The following is a 16950-nucleotide window of genomic DNA, read 5'->3' as shown; positions in this document are numbered from 1 at the left end:
AATGGGTGATTAACGGGTTGGGCGGCTCATTCATTAGTTGGATGGTTGATTAATGGGTTGGGCGGTGGGTTAATTGGGTGGTTGCTTAATGGGTTGGGTGGTTAATGAGGTGGTTGGTTAATTGGCTGGAGGGTTGATTAATGGGTTGGTTGGTTAATTGGGTGGTTGGTTAATTGGGTGGTTGGTTAATTGGGTGGTTGGTTAATTGGGTGGTTGGTTAATTGGGTGGTGAACTGGATGGCTAGTTAATTATTTGGGTGGTTAATTGGCGGGATGGTTGATTAATGAGTCGGGTGGTTCATTAATTAGTTGGCTACACAGTTGATTGGTTGCATGGTTAATTGGCTGGACGGTTAATTAGTTGGTTGATGGGTTGGGTGCTTAATTAGTTGGTTGATTGGTTGAATGGTCCATGGCCCATCCCCCCCATGACCCCTCAACAACCCCCCCGTGACCTCTGACCCCTCCCTGGGGTCACCCCCCCACCCCCATCGATGGCAGCGGGAGGGACCCAGGCGTCCGGGGGCGGACCCAGGCGTCCGGGGGCGGATGGGATGGATGGAGGTCCCAATGAATCATCTCATTGTTTATTGGGGGCGCGCGGGGGGGTCGGTCTCGTTCGCGGGAGTTAATTAACGGGTGATTAATGGGGGGGGGAGGGGCGGGGGGAGGGGCTACAGGCCCAGGGTGCCCCCGATGGACGAGGCCAGGACCACGCCCAGCACCACGCAGCAGATGATGATCATGATCTTCTTCTGCGCGGCCCCAGGGTCCCCAGTGCAACATTTCCACATTGCGACAGCATTTCAAAATTCAACATTTTCAAAATTCCAAAATTTCAAAATTCCAAAATTTCCAAAATTTCAAAATTTCAAAAATTTCAAAATTCAAAAATTCCAAAATTTCCAAAATTTCGAAATTCAAACATTTCAAAGTTCAAATTTTTCAAAATTTCAAAATTCAAAAATTTCAAACATTTTCAAAATTCGAAAATTTTAAAATTGCCCAAATTCAAAAATTCCAAAATGTCAGAATTCCAAAATGTCAAAATTTTCAAAACATCAAAATTGCAGAATTTCAAAAATTCCAAAATTTCAAAATTCAAAAATTCAAAAAATCCAAAATGTCAAAAGTCGAAAATTTCAAAATTTCCAGAATTCCAAAATTCCGAATTTAAAAAATTCCAAAATTCCAAAAATCCAAAAAGTCAAGATTTCAAAATTCAAAAATTTCAACATTTTCAAAATTCCAAATTTCCAAAATTCAAAAATTCCAAAATTTCAACATTTCAAAATGCAAAAAAGTCAAAATGTCAAAATTCAAAAATGCCCAAATTTCAAAATTTTAAAAATTCCAAAATTCAAAAGTCGAAGTTTTCAAAATCCAAAATTTAAAAATTTAAAATTTCCAGATTTCCAGGATTCCAAAAATTCAACATCCCAACATTTCCAAATTTCAAAATTCCAAAATTTCAACATTCAAAATTCAACAATTCCAAAATGCGAATTTTCGTGATTCCAAAATTTCAAAATGTCAAAATTTCAAAATTTCAAAAATTCAGAATTTTAGAATTTTAGAAAGAATGATGAAATTTCCGTGAATGACGAGAATTCGGCGTCCGGCAGCGGGAGAGAAAGAGCAGAACAGAGCGGCCGTTACCCAGCGCCCCACCCCCCATGAGGGACCCCGGCGTCCGGGCCCCATCTCCCCCCATGAGGGACCCCGGTGTCTGGGCCCCATCTCCCCCCATGAGGGACCCCGGCGTCCGGGCCCCATTTCCCCCCATGAGGGACCCCGGCGTCCGGGCCCCATTTCCCCCCATGAGGGACCCCGGCGTCCGGGCCCCGTCTCCCCCCATGAGGGACCCCGGCGTCCGGGCCCCGTCTCCCCCGAGGGACCCCGGCGTCCGGGCCCCGTCTCCCCCGAGGGACCCCGGCGTCCGGGCGGTTCCCGCTCACCCTCCGCGCCTTGCTCTGGTACTTTACGGCCTTCTTGGTGTCGGACACGGCGCGTTCCACGTAATCCACCGAGTGCTCCACGTTGTACTCGATGCGGTCGATCATCTCCCCCTGCGGACACGCCCACCGGGGACAGCCAATCAGCACCAAGGAGGGGGTTGGGGGGTTCTAGGTGAGGCAATGAGGAGCTAAAATGGCTTTGGGTGGGTTCTAGGTGAGCCAATGAGGCGCCGAAGTGGCTTTGGGTGGTACTAGGTGAGCCAATGAGGCGCCAAAGTGGCTTGGGGTGGGTTCTAGATGAGGCAATGAGGCGCCAAAGTGGATTTTGGTGGGTTCTAGGTGAGCTTTGGTGGCCCCAAGACCTTCCAACCACCCAATTAACCAGCTGAGTAATTAACTGTCCACCCAATTAACCAACCACCCAACCCGTTAATCAACTACCCAACCAATTAACCGTCCAAACCATCAATCTCATTGGGTTCTGGATGACCCCATTGGGTTTGGGGTGTCCCCCCAAGGTTCTAGGTGACCCAATGGGTTCTGAATGGGCTCGTTGGGTTCCAAGTGACCCCATTGGGTTCTGGGTGATCCCATTGGGTTTGGGGTGTCCCCCCAGGTTTGGGGTGTCCCCCTGGGTTCTAGGTGACCCAATGGATTCTGGATGGGATCGTTGGGTTCGGGGTGACCCCCTTGGGTTCGGGGTGACCCTGTTGGGTTCTGGGTGACCCCATTGGGTTGTAAGTGCTCTCATTGGGTTCCAAGTGACCCCATTGGGTTCTGGGTGACCCTGTTGGGTTCTGGGTGACCCCATTGGGTTCTAAGTGATCTCATTGGGTTGGATTTGACCCCATTGGGTTCGGTTGTCCCCATTGGGTTCTAAGTGGCCCCATTGGGTTCTGGGTGACCCAGTTGGGTTCTAAGTGCTCTCATTGGGTTCAGGGTGACCCCATTGGGTTCTGGGTGACTCTAGAGGTTCTGGGTGACCCCATTGGGTTCTAAGTGCTCTCATTGGGTTCTAAGCGGCCCCATTGGGTTCTGGGTGACTCTGTTGGGTTCTAAGGGATCTCATTGGGTTCTGGGTGACCCCATTGGGTTCTAAGCCACCCCATTGGTCGGGGTGTACCTGGCTCTCCACCAGCATGGCCATGTCCACGAACATGTCGTGCAGCTCGCGGATACTGGTCTCCAGTTTGATGATCTCGTTGTGCCGCGTCTCGATCTCGTTCAGCGCCTGCTTGGTCATCTGGGAGTCCATCTTGATCTGGGCGGGGCCAAGAGAGTGGGCCAATGGGGGCGTTGGGGGTGGGGTTTGGGGATTCGGGTCAGTTCTAGGTGACCCAATGGGTTCTGAATGGGCTCGTTGGGTTTGGGTTGACCCCATTGGGTTCTGGGTGACCCCATTGGGTTCTAAGTGACCTCATTGTGTTCTGGGTAGCCCCATTGGCTTCTGAGTGATCTCATTGGTTCTAAGTGATTTCATTGAATTTGGGTTGACGCTGTTAGGTTCTAAGTGACCCCATTGGGTTCTGGGTGATCCCATTTTGTTCTAAGTGACCCCCTTGTGTTCTAAGTGATTTCATTGGGTTCTGCGCGTCCCCATTGGGTTCTGCGTGGCCCCGTTGGGTTCTGCGCGGCTCCATTGGGTTCTAGGCGGCCCATTGGGTTCTAGGCGGCTCATTGGGTTCTAGGCAGCCCATTGGGTTCTAGGCACCCCTACTGGGTTCTAGGTGCCCTATTGGGTTCTAGGCACCCCTGTTGGGTTCTGGGCACCCCCCTTGGGTTCTAGGTGCCCCATTGGGTTCTAGACACCCCCACTGGGTCCCAGGCGCCCCACAGCCCCCTGGGGCACGTACGTCATCGGTGAAGATGGCCAGCTTCCCGCTCTCCAGCATGTCCTCCAGCTCCTCGTTGGTGGTCGTCCGCCCGGCTGCGGAAGCGACATGGGGGTGACCCCCCCGCCCCCCGGGGTGTCCCCAGGTGTCCCCTCCCCCCCCCGCGTGACGCACTGATCTCCAGCTGGCGCTGGATCCGGTCCTTGCAGCGGTCGCGGTACTTGGACTGGGTGGCGTTGTACTCGGTCATCACCTCCACGAACTTGCGGGACAGCGTCGAGTGCTGGGGACAACGGAGGAACAACGGGGTGACAACCGGGTGACAACACGGTGACAATGGGGTGACAACGGGGGGGTGGTGTCAATGCCATTGGGGGACATGGGGGTGACATTGGAGGTGGCGATGGATCCAGGGGGTGGTGTCACCACCATTGGGGGACATGGGGGTGACATTGGAGGTGACGATGGATCCAGGGGGTGGTTGGGTTCTGGGTGACCCCATTGGGTTCTAAGTGATGTCATCGGGTTCTGGGTGATCCCATTGGGTTCGGGGTGTCCCCCCCCAGGTTCTAGGTGATCCCATTGGGTTCTGAATGGGCTTGTTGGGTTCTGGGTGACCCCATTGGGCTCTAACTGACCCCATTGGGTTCTGGGTGATCTCATTGGGTTCTTGGTGACCCCGTTGGATTCTAAGTGATGTCATTGGGTTCTAAGTGATGTCATTGGGTTCTGGGTTATCCCATTGGGTTCTGGGCGATCTCATTGGGTTCTGGGTGACCCCATTGGGCTCTAAGTGACGTCATTGGGTTCTGGGTGATCTCATTGGGTTCTGGGTGACCCCATTGGGCTCTAAGTGATCCCATTGGGTTTGGGGTGTCCTCCCGCAGGTTCTAGGTGACCCAATGGGTTCTGAATGGGCTCGTTGGGTTCTGGGTGACCCCATTGGGTTCTGGATGACCCCGTTGGGTTCTAAGTGATGTCATTGGGTTCTGGGTGATCCCATTGGGTTGGGGGGGGGGGTCACCTGTGTCTTGCGGATGCGCAGATCGGCCGACGAGCGGTTCATCCCCTCCTCCTGCTCGATGCTCTGCTCGATGGCTGCGGGGACACCGCTCGCAACGTGTCCCCATGGCCCCCGTGTCCCCATGGCCCCAAGTGGCCCCAAGTGGCCCCAAGTGTCCCCGCGTCACCTTTCAACTTGGAGCGCACTTTGTTGGCCGTTTTCTTGATGTCGGCCGTCAGGTCCTCCAGCTCCTGCTTGGTCTCTGGGACGGCGGGGACAGGGCTGTCACCTCCCCATGATGTCCCCATGATGTCCCCATGGTGTCCCCATGATGTCCCCATGGGGTCCCCACATCCCACGTGTCCCCATGGTGTCCCCATGGTGTCCCCATGGTGTCCCCGTGATGTCCCCATGGTGTCCCCACGATGTCCCCATGATGTCCCCATGGTGTCCCCAGTTCCTGGAGTCCCCCATGATGTCCCCATGTCCCAAATGTCCCCATGTCCTCAATGTCCCCCATTCACCCCCATGTCCCCCTGTCCCCATGTCACCCCATATCCCCCACGTCCCCCCATGTCCCCCTGTCCCCATGTGCCCATTCACTCCAATGTCCCCCCGTGTCCCTGATGTCCCCCATGTTCCCATGTCCCCCCATGTCCCCTGATGTCCCCGTGTCCCCCCATATGCCCCGATGTCCCCGTGTCCCCCCCATGTCCCCCATATCCCCATGTCCCCATCGATGTCCTGTGTCCCCATTGCTGTCCCTCTGTGTCCCCATTGATGTCCCCATGTCCCCCCATGTCCCCATTGATGTCCCCATGTCCCCCCATGTCCCCCATATCCCAATGTCCCCCCATGTGCCCCATGTCCCCATATCCCCCGATGTCCCTATTGATGTCCCCATGTCCCCCCACGTCCCCATGTCCCATGTCCCCAGTGTCCCCATGTCCCCCCATGTCCCCATGTTCCCCGTGTCCCCATGTCCCCCCGATGTCCCCATGTTCCCCGTGTCCCCATGTTCCCCGTGTCCCCGTGTCCCCCCGATGTCCCCATGTCCCCCCGATGTCCCCATGTTCCCCGTGTCCCCATATCCCCCGATGTCCCCATGTCCCCCCGATGTCCCCGTGTCCCCGTGTCCCCCGCTCACTCTCGTCGGGGTTGGGGGCGGCCAGGATGGCGCTGTGCTGCTTCTTCACCTGCTCCACGTCCTCCGACAGCTTCTCGATGCACCCGCGGATCTCCTCCACCTGGGACAGTGGGGACATGGGGACATGGGACAATGGGGACAGTGGGGACAATGGGGACAGTGGGGACAATGGGGACAATTGGGGACAATGGGGGGGACAATGGGGGACATGGGGACAATGGGGACAATGGGGACAATGGGGACATGGGGACAATGGGGACAATGGGGACATGGGGACAATGGGGACTGTGGGGACAATGGGGACAATGGGGACATGGGGACAATGGGGACATGGGGACAATGGGGACAATGGGGACAATGGGGACATGGGGACAATGGGGACAATGGGGACAGTGGGGACAGTGGGGACAGTGGGGGACAATGGGGACAATGGGACAATGGGGACAGTGGGGATCTCCTCCACCTGTGGACAAGGGGGACATGGGGGACAGTGGGGACAATGGGGACAGTGGGGACAATGGGGATCTCCTCCACCTGCGGACAATGGGGACATGGGGACAGTGGGGACATGGGGACAGTGGGGACAATGTCACAGCAATGGGGACAATGGGGACAATGGGGACAATGGGGACATGGGGACAATGGGGCCATGGGGACATGGGGACAGTGGGAACAACGTCACAGCAATGGGGGACAATGGGGACAATGGAGACATGGGGACAGTGGGGACAATATCACAGCAATGGGGACAATGGGGATCTCCTCCACCTGACAGGGACAGACGGACAGACATGGGACAGACATGGGGACAATGGGGACAGCAATGGGGACCTCCTCCACCTGACAGGGGGACAGATGGACATGGGGACATGGGACAGACATGGGGACAGCAATGGGGACAATGGGGATCTCCTCCACCTGGGGACAGGGACAGACGTGGGGACATGGGGACAATGGGGACATGGGGACAATGGGGACAGGGGGGACAATGGGGACAGGGTGGCCGTGGGGCGCTCTGGGGGGGTCTATGGGATCCATATGGGGTTTGGGGGGAGGTCTCTGGGCCCTATAGGGGTCTGTGGATCCTATTGGGGGTCTGGGGGTCCTATAGGGGTCTGGGGGCTCTATAGGGTCTGTGGGGGTGTCTGGGGGTCCTATAGGGGTCTGGGGGCTCTATAGGGTCCCATGGGGGTGTCTGGGGGTCCTATAGGGGTCTGGGGGCTCTATAGGGTCCATGGGGGTGCCTGGGGGTCCTATAGAGGGTCTATAGAGTCTCTATAAGTTTGGGGAGGGGTGTTTGGTTCCTTAGAGGGTCTCTGGACCCTATAGGGGTCTGTGGATCCTATGGGGGGTCTGGGGATCCTATGGGGGGTCTGTGGATCCTATGGGGGGGTCTGGGGATCCCTATGGGGGGTCTGGGGATCCTATGGGGGGTCTCGGGGGTCTATAGGGGGGTCTATAGGGCCCCTATAGGTGTCTATAGGCGCCGACCTGCTCAAAGAACTCGTCCATGAAGTGATCGCGGTCGACGTGGACGACCTCGTCCTCATCGTCACTGTCCTTGGCCTGCGGGGGACCCAGGCGTCCGGGAGGGACCCAGGCGTCCGGGGGGACCCAGGCGTCCGGGGGAGGCACAGGTTTTTTGGGGACACAGGTGTCTGGGAGGGACCCAGGCATCCGGGAGGGACCCAGGTGTCCCGGGGGGGGGAACCCAGATTTTGAGGGACCCAGGCATCCGGGAGGGACCCAGGCGTCCGGGGGGGACCCAGGCGTCCGGAGGGGGACTCAGGTTTTGGGGGACCCAGGCATCCGGGGGGGGACCCAGGTGTCCGGGGAAAGACCCAGGTTTTGAGGGACCCAGGCATCCGGGAGGGACCCAGGTGTCCAGTGGTGGGGGGGGAACCAGGTTTTGGGGGACCCAGGTGTCCGGGGGGGGACTCAGGTTTTGGGGGACCCAGGCATCCGGGGGGGGGACCCAGACATTTCCCCCCATTCACAACTGAGTGCTTGCGCCCCTATTGGCTGCCCTCGCCCCCCCGCTCATTTGCATAGGTGGGAGGAGCCGCGCTGCGATTGGCCGAGGGCTGTGAGTCATCTCCATGGCCTGATCCCGCCCCTCCCCATTGGCTGCTCGCGCCGGCTCATTTGCATAAGCCCCGCCCCTGCACCACAGCCCCCCCGCATGCCATTGGCTCCCGCCGCGCCTCATTTGCATAACCCCGCCCCTCCCGCGGCCCCTGATTGGCCGCCGCCCCCCCCGGCCCGGCCCCGTCCCCAAGCTCTCCCGGCCGCCCCATTGGCCGAGGGGGGGGATCCCGGGGCCAGGCCCCCGCCCCCTGCGGGGACCCAGGCGTCCGGGGGGACCCAGGCGTCCGGGGAGCCCCCCGCGTGTCCCCCCACAGCACCCACAGCCCCCACAGAACCCTATAGCGACCCATAGCCCCCATAGAACCCTATAGCGACCCACAGCGCCCTATAGTGACCCATAGCTCCCCAGCACCCATAGCACCCTATAGTGACCCATAGCACCCTATAGGACCCTATAGCAGCTTGTAGTGCCCTATAGCTCCCCACAGCCCCCCCATAGCACCCTATAGACCCCACGGCACCCTATAGCACCCACAGCACCCCCCCCACAGCACCCACAGCACCCCCCACAGCACCTATAGCGCCCCATAGCACTGTGTGGTGCCCCATAGAGCCCTAGAGCATCCTATAGACCCCATAGCATCCCAGAGCCCCCACTGAGCCCCATAGCATCTTACCCCCCCCTATAGCACCCATAGACCCCTATAGCACCCATAGACCCCCCCATAGCACCCATAGACCCCTATAGCACCCACAGACCCCTGTGGCGTCCCACAGCATCCTATAGCCCCTCCGTAGCACCTATAGCATCCTATAGTGCCCCATAGCACCCCACAGTACCCTATAGCATCCTATGCCCCCCCCCAGCACCGTATAGCATCCCACGGTGCCCCATAGCCCCAGCCCCATGGTGCCCTATAGCCCCCTATGGACCCCACAGCACCCTATGGCACCCACAGCCCCCCATAGCCTCCTATGGCATCTTATAGCCCCCTATAGCATCTTATAGCCCCTAGAGCATCTTATAGCCCCTAGAGCATCTTACAGAATCTATAGTATCTTACAGACCTCTACGGCATCTTACAGCCCCCCTATAGCATCTTATATCCCCCTATAGCATCTTATAGATCCTATGGCATCTTCCAGCCCCCTATAGCATCTTATAGCCCCTATAGCACCTTGCAGCCCCCTATAGCATCTTATAGATCCTATAGCATCTTATAACCCCCTACGGCATCTTACAGCCCCCTATAGCATCTTATAGCCCCTATAGCATCTTATAGCCCCTATAGCATTCTTATAGCCCCCTATAGCATCTTATAGACCCCTATAGCGTCTTATAGCCCCCTATAGCATCTTATAGACCCCTATGGCCCCCATACCCCCCGCCCCCCGTTTCCCCCCCGCTCACGCTGCGGAGCTCCTGGGTCCGGTCCTTCATGGTGGGGACCCAGGCGTCCGGGAGGGACCCAGGCGTCCGGAGGATAGAGAGAGAGGGGACCCAGGCGTCCGGGAGATGGGAGGGGGGGGAGGGGGTCAGGATGGGGTTGGGGGGAGGGGGGAGGGAAAGGAACCCAGGCGTCCGGGGGGACCCAGGCGTCCGGGAGGGGACCCAGGCGTCCGGGAGGGGACCCAGGCGTCCGGGGCTGCGGCGGCGGCGGCTGCGGCTGCGGAGGGGGGGAGGGGGAGGGGGGGGGGGGGAGGGGGCGGCTGCGCAAAAGGGGCTGCGGCGGGGGGGGGAGGGGCCTGGGCACGAGCGGGCCCTTGCACGAGCCCCTTGCACACTCAGCCACGAGCCCCTTGCACGCTCATTCATCTGCACGAGCCCCTTGCACACTCGTCCACGAGCCCTTTGCACACTCAGCCCCTTGCACGAGCCCCTTGCACACTCATTCATTTGCACTGGGCCCCATTGCACACTCAGCCCCTTTGCACAAGGTTTTGCACGAGCCCCTTGCACACTCAGCCCCTTGCACGAGCCCCTTGCACAAGTGCTTGCACGAGCCCCTTGCACACTCATTCATCTGCACGAGCCCCTTGCACACTCATTCATTTGCATGAGCCCCTTGCACACTCAGCCCCTTGCACACTTGTCCACGAGCCCTTTGCACACTCAGCTCTTTGCACGAGCTTTTGCACACTCGTGCTCCCCCCCTTCCCCACCCCCCCCATCACGCCTTCGTCCCTTTTTGGGGGGGGGGGTGTCCCCGAACGCCTGGGTCCCCTAGGGGACACCCCCCCCGCCCCCATTGGGAGGCTCAAGGGGCGACGCTCCGGCCTCTCTTCCCGCCCCTCTCTATGGTTTAACCCCCCGCCAAGAGCCCCGGAGGACTCTGTCTGTGGTTTGGAGGACCGAGGGGCCAGAGCGGCCGCGACTCCATGGTCGCTCCGCCCACCCCCCTCCCGCGCACGCGCAGAGCGGCCCCCTCACTTCCGCCTCGGCCCCCGGACCGGAAAGCGCCACCATGCGGGACCGAACGGCGGAGATGCGGCAGGTGGGACCCAGGAGTTCGGGGGGGACCCAGGAGTTTCGGGGGGGGACCCAGGAGTTCGGGAGGGACCCAGGAGTTCAGGGGGGGACCCAGGAGTTCGGGAGGGACCCAGGCGTTCGGGAGTGGACCCAGGAGTTCGGGGGGGACGCAGGAGTTCGTGGGGAGACCCAGGAGTACGGGAGGGACCCAGGAGTTCGGGAGGGACCCAGGAGTTCGGGAGGGACCCAGGAGTTCGGGAGGGACCCAGGAGTTCGGGGGGGGACGCAGGAGTTCGGGAGGGGACCCAGGAGTTCTGGAGGAACCCAGGAGTTCGGGAGGGACCCAGGAGTTCGGGAGGGGACCCAGGAGTTCGGGAGGGACCCAGGAGTTCGGGAGGGGACCCAGGAGTTCGGGGGGGGACCCAGGAGTTCGGGAGGGGACCCAAGAGTTCGGGAGGGACAGAGGAGTTCAGGGGGGGACCCAGGAGTTCGGGAGGGACCCAGGAGTTCGGGAGGGGACCCAGGAGTTCGGGAGGGACCCAGGAGTTCGGGAGGGGACCCAGGCGTCCGGGAGGGGACCCAGGCGTCCGGGCGTGCAGGGCTGTGAGGATGAGGATGACGATGACGAGCGGGTGACGCTGATGGGGGTGGGGACCCCCCCCCGCCCCCCCCGGGCCCGACGCCCTCCTGCAGGTATTCGCTCATTTACATCTCATTAGCATATAATTAACACCTCATTAGCGCTCGCCCACTGTCCATCCCATCATATATCGTGATTAATTAGTGTCTAATTAACAGCTCATTAACATTTTGCTGCACAGGGGGGGTGTGCAGAATACAGGGGGTGGGATTCTGTCTCATTATCCTATAATTAGCATCTCATTAACATGTTATTAGCGTATCCTGCCATGACATCAGTGCACCTAATTAGCATCTTATTAGCATGTTATTAACGTGGGGGGTGGCGGTGCGGAAAGGGGGGGGGGGGGGCGTGATGTCGCTAACGACCCGTTAGTGTGTAATTAGCATATTGGCATCTAATTAAGGTCTAATTAGCATATGCAAATGCAGGCGCGGGGGTGCGGGAGGCGCTGGGGACGCTGGAGCTGAAACTGGAGCAACTGGAGCAGCGACAGGAGGCGGCGCTGGGGACCCCCCTGCCCCCCCCGGGTAACTGGGGGACCCAGGCGTCCGGGGGGACCCAGGAGTTCGGGAGGGGACCCAGCAGTTTAGGAGGGGTGGCCCTGGTAGACCTGGGGTAGACCTGGTGGCCCTGGGGGGACCCAGGATTTTGGGGGGGGGACCCATGGGAGTTCGGGGAGGGATCCGGGAGTTCGGGAAGGACCCAGGAGTTCGGGGGGGACCCAGGAGTTCCCCCCATTCACTATGGGGCGCTTGGAGGGGATTGGGGGGAACTGGGAGGGGACTGGGGGTCTGTAGGGTCCCTATAGGGTCCCTATAGATTTCCTGTGCCCCCCACCCATAGAGCTCAAGCGGGACCTGGAGCTGCTGAGGGACGAGATCCAGGAGCTCACGGGGCAGATTCGCTCCCGCCTGCGAGGTGAGAGCCCCCCGGACGCCTGGGTCCCTCCCCGGACGCCTGGGTCCCTCCCCAGACACCTGGGTCCCCCCAGGGCCACCACGTCTACCCAGGACTCCCCGGGTCACCAGGTCTACCTGGGACCCTCCCATTTGCCTCGGTGTCACCTCTAATCCCGTCCCACATTCACTTTGGTGTTTCCTCCTTTATTCCCCCCCGCCCCTGTAACCCGGACGCCTGGGTCCCCTCCCGGACGCCTGGGTCCCTCCAACCCAGCGCTGGAGCCGGGGCAGGAGGACGAGGAGGATGAGAACAGAAACACCATCCGGGCCAGAGTGAAACGCACCCAGGTCTGGGGGGCCCCGAGGGGTTCGGGGGTCCCAGGGTTGGATTTTGGGGTCCCCAGGGGGCGTTTCAGGGTTCCCTGATGGGTCCCTCGGGAGGATTTTGGGCCCTGGGGGGGAGTTTTGGGGGGTCCCCGGTGTGGTTTTAATGGGGTTTTGGGGTCACTCCGGGGGTGTCCCCATGTCCCCCCAGCAGCACGCGGCGCTGAGTCAGCAGTTCCTGCGCCTCACGGGTCGATGTCACGAGGCCCAAAGCCGGTACCGGCAACGGAACCTGGAGAGGGTGAGGAGGCAGCTGCTCATTGGTGAGTGCCCCCCGGATGCCTGGGTCCCCCTCAGACACCTGGGTGCCCCCCTAATCCACTGGGTCCCCCCCAGGGAGACCAGGTCTACCCAGGATTGCCATGAACACCAGGTCTACCTGAGACCCCAATTGGTTTCAGTGTCCCCGCTAATTGTCCCCATTCAGTTTGGTGTCCCATCCTTTCCCTTCCCTCCCCCCACCCCTGAAACCTGGATGCCTGGGTCCCATCCTGGACACCTGGGTCCCTCCTAATCCCCTGGGTATCCCCAATCCCCTGAGTCCCCCCCAATTCCGTGGGTCCTCCCAGGGCCACCACATCTACCCGGGACTCCCATGGACACCAGGTCTACCGGGGAGCCCCCATTTGCCTTGGTGTTACCTCTAATTGTCCCCCACTTGCCTCAGTGTCTCCTCCTCCTCCCTTCCCCCCCACCCCATAACCCAGAAATTCGGTTCCCCCCTTTTTTTTTCCTCCCGGTCGCCCTCGGTCCCTCCCGGACGCCTGGGTCCCTCGCGGACTCCTGGGTCCCTCAGCCGGCAGCCCCCCAGTGAGCGAAGAGGAGCTGGAGCAGATGGTGGAGTCGGGACAGAGCGAGATCTTCATCTCCAACGTGAGGGGTCCCGGGGTCACCAGTGGGCGCTGGGGGGCACTGGGATGGACTGGGGGGCACTGGGTTGGACTGGGCTGGACTGGGATGTCCCGCAGGTCCTCAGCTCCACGCGGATCACCCGGGCGGCGCTGGATGAGCTGGGGCTGCGGCACCGGGAGCTGCAGGGACTGGAAAAGGGGCTGAGGGAACTGGGGGAGCTGTTCAGCATCCTGGGGAGCACCCTGGAGAGCCAGGTGGGAATGGGGACACTGGGGACACTGGGGGGACCTGGAGAGCCAGGTGGGAATGGGACACTGGGGGGACCTGGAGAGCCAGGTGGGAATGGGGACACTGGGGACACTGGGGGGACCTGGAGAGCCAGGTGGGAATGGGGACACTGGGGACACTGGGGGGACCTGGAGAGCCAGGTGGGAATGGGGACACTGGGGGGACCTGGAGAGCCAGGTGGGAATGGGGACACTGGGGATACTGGGGGGACTTGGGGAGCCAGGTGGGAATGGGACACTGGGGGCACTGGGAGGGCTACAGCCCTTCTCTGGCAAGCCATGCAGGTCCCCTGCTGGTCCCTACTGGCCCACACTGGTCCCTACTGGTCCGTACCGGTGCAGGGGGAGGTGATCGACCGGATCGAGCGCAACATCCAGGACTCGGGGACGCAGCTGCACAAGGGGCGGCAGCACCTGGTGGTGGCACAGCGGAGCCAGCAGGGGGCGCGCAAGGTCCGCCCGAACTCCTGGGTCCCCTCCCGAACTCCTGGGTCCCCCCCAATCCCCTGGGTCCCATCCCAAAAACCTGGGTCCCCCGAGGGCCACCAGGTCTACCCAGGACTCCCATGGACACCAGGTCTACCTGGTACCCCCATTTGCCTCGGTGTCACTTCTATTTGCCCCCCTGTTTGCCTCGGTGTCTCCTCCTTCACCTTCCCCCTCTGCCCCCATAACCCAGAACTTTGGTTCCCCCTTCCCTGTCCCTGAACTCCTGGGTCCCCCCCGGATGCCTGGGTCCCCCGTGACCGTGTTGTCCCCCAACAGAAGAAGCTGCTCATGGCCGCCTGTTGTCACCGTCACCGTCGTCATCATCGTCGCCATCGTCGCCGTCACCGTGGCAACGGGGTGACCCAACCTGGCACTGGGATGAACTGGGGATGACTGGGGGTTACTGGTCTGAACTGGGTTCCTGTCTCAAATGACGTCACTTCCTCTCTAGGGGCACATCCCCTCCCCCCCACCCGAACGCCTGGGTCCCTCCCGAACTCCTGGGTCCCCGGAACACCCTGTGCCTTCCAAAGGGGGCGGGTCCCCCCTTCAATAAAGCACTTTTCACCCCAAATCTGGTTCGTGTCTCCTTCCCCGGACACCTGGGTCCCCCGGACTCCTGGGTCCCCCCAAAACTTGGGAACAAAGTGTCTGGTTTGGGTACTTGGAGGGGGGGGTGGATTTTTGGGTCATTTCAGCAAGTTTTGGGACAATAATTCACAGATTCCAGCAATTTTGGGACAAAAATTCGTATAATTATGGCAGTTTAGGGACAGTCATTCCCAAGGTTTTTGGGGTCCCATTGATGAACCTTTGGGTCCCATTGATTAATTTCGTGGTCCCGATGACGTATTTTGGGGTCCGATGATGAATGTTGGGGTCCCTGATGCTGGATTTTTGGGTCCCATTGATGAATTTTGGGGTCTCATTGCTGGATTTTGGGGATCTATTGATGAATTATGAGGTCCCAATGACAGATTTTTGGGTCCTGATGACAGTTTTGGGGTCCCATTGATGAATTTTTTGGGGTCCCATTGATGAATTTTGGGGTCACAATGACGTATTTTGGGGTCCTGATGACGTGTTTTTGGGTCCCTATGCTGGATTTTTGGGTCCCAATGACAAGTTTCAGGTCCCATTGATGAATATTTGGGGTCCCATTGATGAATTTCGGGGTCCCGATGCTGATTTTTGGGTCCTGATGACGTGTTTTTGGGTCCCGATGCTGATTTTTGGGTTCTGATGATAAATTTTGTGATCCCAATGACGTATTTTTGGGTCCCACTGCTGGATTTTGGGGTGCCAATGCTGGATTTTTGGGTCCCGATGATGAGTCCCATTGATGAATTTTCTGGTCCCATTGATGAATTTTGTGGTCCCGATGATGAATTTCGGGGGTCCCATTGATGAATTTTGGGGTCCCGATGCTGGATTTTGGGGTCCCGATGCTGGATTTTGTGGTCCTGATGACGTATTTTTTGGGGTCCCCTCGCCGCGTTTCGGGGTCCCCCATCACTCGGGGGGCAGCACGGCCATGGAGAAGTCGAGCGCGGGGGCCGCGTGGGTCAGACACCCATGGACACGACGTCCACGTGGGGCCCCAGGACGCGGGGGAGGGTCTCCAGGGTCACCCCCCCGCTGGCCTCCACCGTCACCCCCGGGAACTTGACCTTGACCTCGGCCGCCACCTCCCGCAGCTCCTGCAGGGGGCACCACGGGGTCAGGGACAACGGGGAGGGGGGGGGGGCACCCCGTTTGGGGGTCGAGGGGGGGGTCGGGGGGGGGGGGATAATGGGGGGGAACCGATTTGGGGGTCAATGGGGGGATAATGGGGGGACCCCCCCCAATTTGGGGGAGGGGGAAACCCAGTTTGGGGCTCAAGGGGTCAGTGGGTGGGGGATGATGGGGGGGACCCGATTTGGGGGGTCAATGGGTAACGGGGTGATGGTGGGGGAACCCAATTTTGGGGTGAATGAGTAAGGGGAGACCACAATTTGGGGGTCAGTGGGTAATGGGTGATGGGGGGGGGACCCAGTTTGGGGGTCAATGGGGGGGATGGGGGATAATGGGGGGACCCCCAATTTGGGGGAGGGGGAAACCCCCGATTTGGGGGTCAAGGGGTCAGTGGGTGGGGGATAATGGGGGGGACCCGATTTGGGGGTCAAGGGGGTCAGTGGGAGGGGATAATGGGGCGGGACCCGATTTGGGGGTCAATGGGTAAAAGGGTGATGGGGGGGAACCCAATTTGGGGTCAAGGGGGTGATGGGGGAAACCAATGGGAAGACCCCAATTTGGGGTTATAATGGATGGGGGGGGGGGGGGGCGTGGGAAACCCCAATTTTGTTGGCAAAATAGAGGGGCAACCCCCCATTTTTGGGGTAAAACGGGTGGGGGGGGGCCCGGGGGGACGCACGTGGGGTGTCGTTATGGGGGGGGACCCCCATATTTGGGGCGAACCTCGGGCGGGAAGTTGTCGAGCAGGACGATGTCGGCGCCGGCCCGAGCGGGCCGCGAGCGCCGCCCCCAGGGACCCGCACTCCACCGCCAGGCGGCGCCAGAACCCGCGCAGCGCCAGCCCCGCCCCCACCACCTGTGACGTCATCGGTGGGGTCAATGGCGTCGTCAGTGGGGATCAATGGGTCAATGGGGTCAATGGGGATCAATGGGGATCAATGGGGATCAATGGGGTTCAATGGGGACAGGGACCCGCACTCCACCGCCAGGCGGCGCCAGAACCCGCGCAGCGCCAGCCCCGCCCCCACCACCTGTGACGTCATCGGTGGGGTCAATGGCGTCGTCAATGGGGTCAATGGGGATCAATGGGGATCAATGGGGTCAATGGGGATCAATGGGGTCAATGGCGTCATCATTGGGGATCAATGGGGTGAATGGGGATCA

General features: G+C 59.9%; 3 protein-coding genes and 1 long non-coding RNA gene across 6 annotated transcripts; 2 read left to right on the top strand and 2 right to left on the bottom strand.

Moving 5' to 3' along the window:
• Positions 1 to 571: 571 nt before the first annotated feature.
• Positions 572 to 9694, bottom strand: LOC102089596 (syntaxin-1B). Its single transcript, XM_065048109.1, has 10 exons — positions 9440 to 9694; positions 7432 to 7506; positions 5941 to 6040; positions 4981 to 5055; positions 4815 to 4888; positions 3965 to 4073; positions 3812 to 3885; positions 3082 to 3219; positions 1959 to 2069; positions 572 to 755 (listed from the first exon to the last, which is right to left on the bottom strand). Exons 1-10 carry the CDS (start codon positions 9467 to 9469, stop codon positions 675 to 677), a joined length of 867 nt encoding a protein of 288 aa, XP_064904181.1. The 5' UTR covers positions 9470 to 9694; the 3' UTR covers positions 572 to 674.
• Positions 2063 to 3134, top strand: LOC135577958 (uncharacterized). Its single transcript, XR_010469396.1, has 2 exons — positions 2063 to 2456; positions 2575 to 3134. It is a non-coding gene; the product is annotated as an uncharacterized LOC135577958 (long non-coding RNA).
• A 70-nt stretch (positions 9695 to 9764) lies between the features above and the next one.
• Positions 9765 to 14626, top strand: LOC102089411 (syntaxin-4). Of its 3 annotated transcripts, none has more exons than XM_065048110.1 (10): positions 9778 to 10523; positions 11098 to 11191; positions 11555 to 11668; positions 11985 to 12059; positions 12315 to 12388; positions 12576 to 12687; positions 13221 to 13297; positions 13393 to 13530; positions 13906 to 14016; positions 14329 to 14626. In XM_065048110.1, the coding sequence occupies exons 1-10, from the start codon at positions 10494 to 10496 to the stop codon at positions 14443 to 14445; spliced, it is 942 nt and encodes a 313-aa protein (XP_064904182.1). In that variant the 5' UTR covers positions 9778 to 10493; the 3' UTR covers positions 14446 to 14626. The 3 variants fall into 3 exon arrangements, with proteins under 3 accessions (XP_064904184.1, XP_064904182.1, XP_064904183.1); XM_065048111.1 differs by having other exon boundaries at positions 9786 to 10523; positions 12579 to 12687; XM_065048112.1 differs by lacking the exon at positions 13393 to 13530 and having other exon boundaries at positions 9765 to 10523.
• Positions 14627 to 14785: 159 nt separating this feature from the next.
• QPRT (quinolinate phosphoribosyltransferase) lies at positions 14786 to 16936 on the bottom strand. The gene is given in 4 exon segments (XM_065048100.1): positions 14786 to 15623; positions 15626 to 15752; positions 16510 to 16557; positions 16559 to 16936. Coding segments are annotated over 4 exon segments (330 nt in total). The 5' UTR covers positions 16655 to 16936; the 3' UTR covers positions 14786 to 15564.
• Positions 16937 to 16950: the final 14 nt, after the last annotated feature.

Source organism: Columba livia, unplaced genomic scaffold (genome assembly GCF_036013475.1).
Source record: "Columba livia isolate bColLiv1 breed racing homer unplaced genomic scaffold, bColLiv1.pat.W.v2 Scaffold_2021, whole genome shotgun sequence".
Lineage (NCBI taxonomy): Eukaryota > Metazoa > Chordata > Aves > Columbiformes > Columbidae > Columba > Columba livia.
This window is presented reverse-complemented; position numbering and strand designations above follow the sequence as displayed.

What these genes read in the sequence shown, in the direction of transcription:
- LOC102089411 (XM_065048110.1), top strand. Translation starts at nt 10,494, where the DNA reads ATGCGGGACCGAACGGCGGAGATGCGGCAG. An exon ending in GGCCCGACGCCCTCCTGCAG is followed by an intron (nt 11,192 to 11,554) that starts GTATTCGCTCAT and finishes AGGTCTAATTAG; the next exon opens with CATATGCAAATGCAGGCGCG. An exon ending in GAGGAGGCAGCTGCTCATTG is followed by an intron (nt 12,688 to 13,220) that starts GTGAGTGCCCCC and finishes TGGGTCCCTCAG; the next exon opens with CCGGCAGCCCCCCAGTGAGC.
- LOC102089596 (XM_065048109.1), bottom strand. Translation starts at nt 9,469, where the DNA reads ATGAAGGACCGGACCCAGGAGCTCCGCAGC. An exon ending in TGGACGAGTTCTTTGAGCAG is followed by an intron (nt 6,041 to 7,431) that starts GTCGGCGCCTAT and finishes CCACTGTCCCAG; the next exon opens with GTGGAGGAGATCCGCGGGTG. An exon ending in TGGCCATCTTCACCGATGAC is followed by an intron (nt 3,220 to 3,811) that starts GTACGTGCCCCA and finishes GGCCCCGCCCAG; the next exon opens with ATCAAGATGGACTCCCAGAT.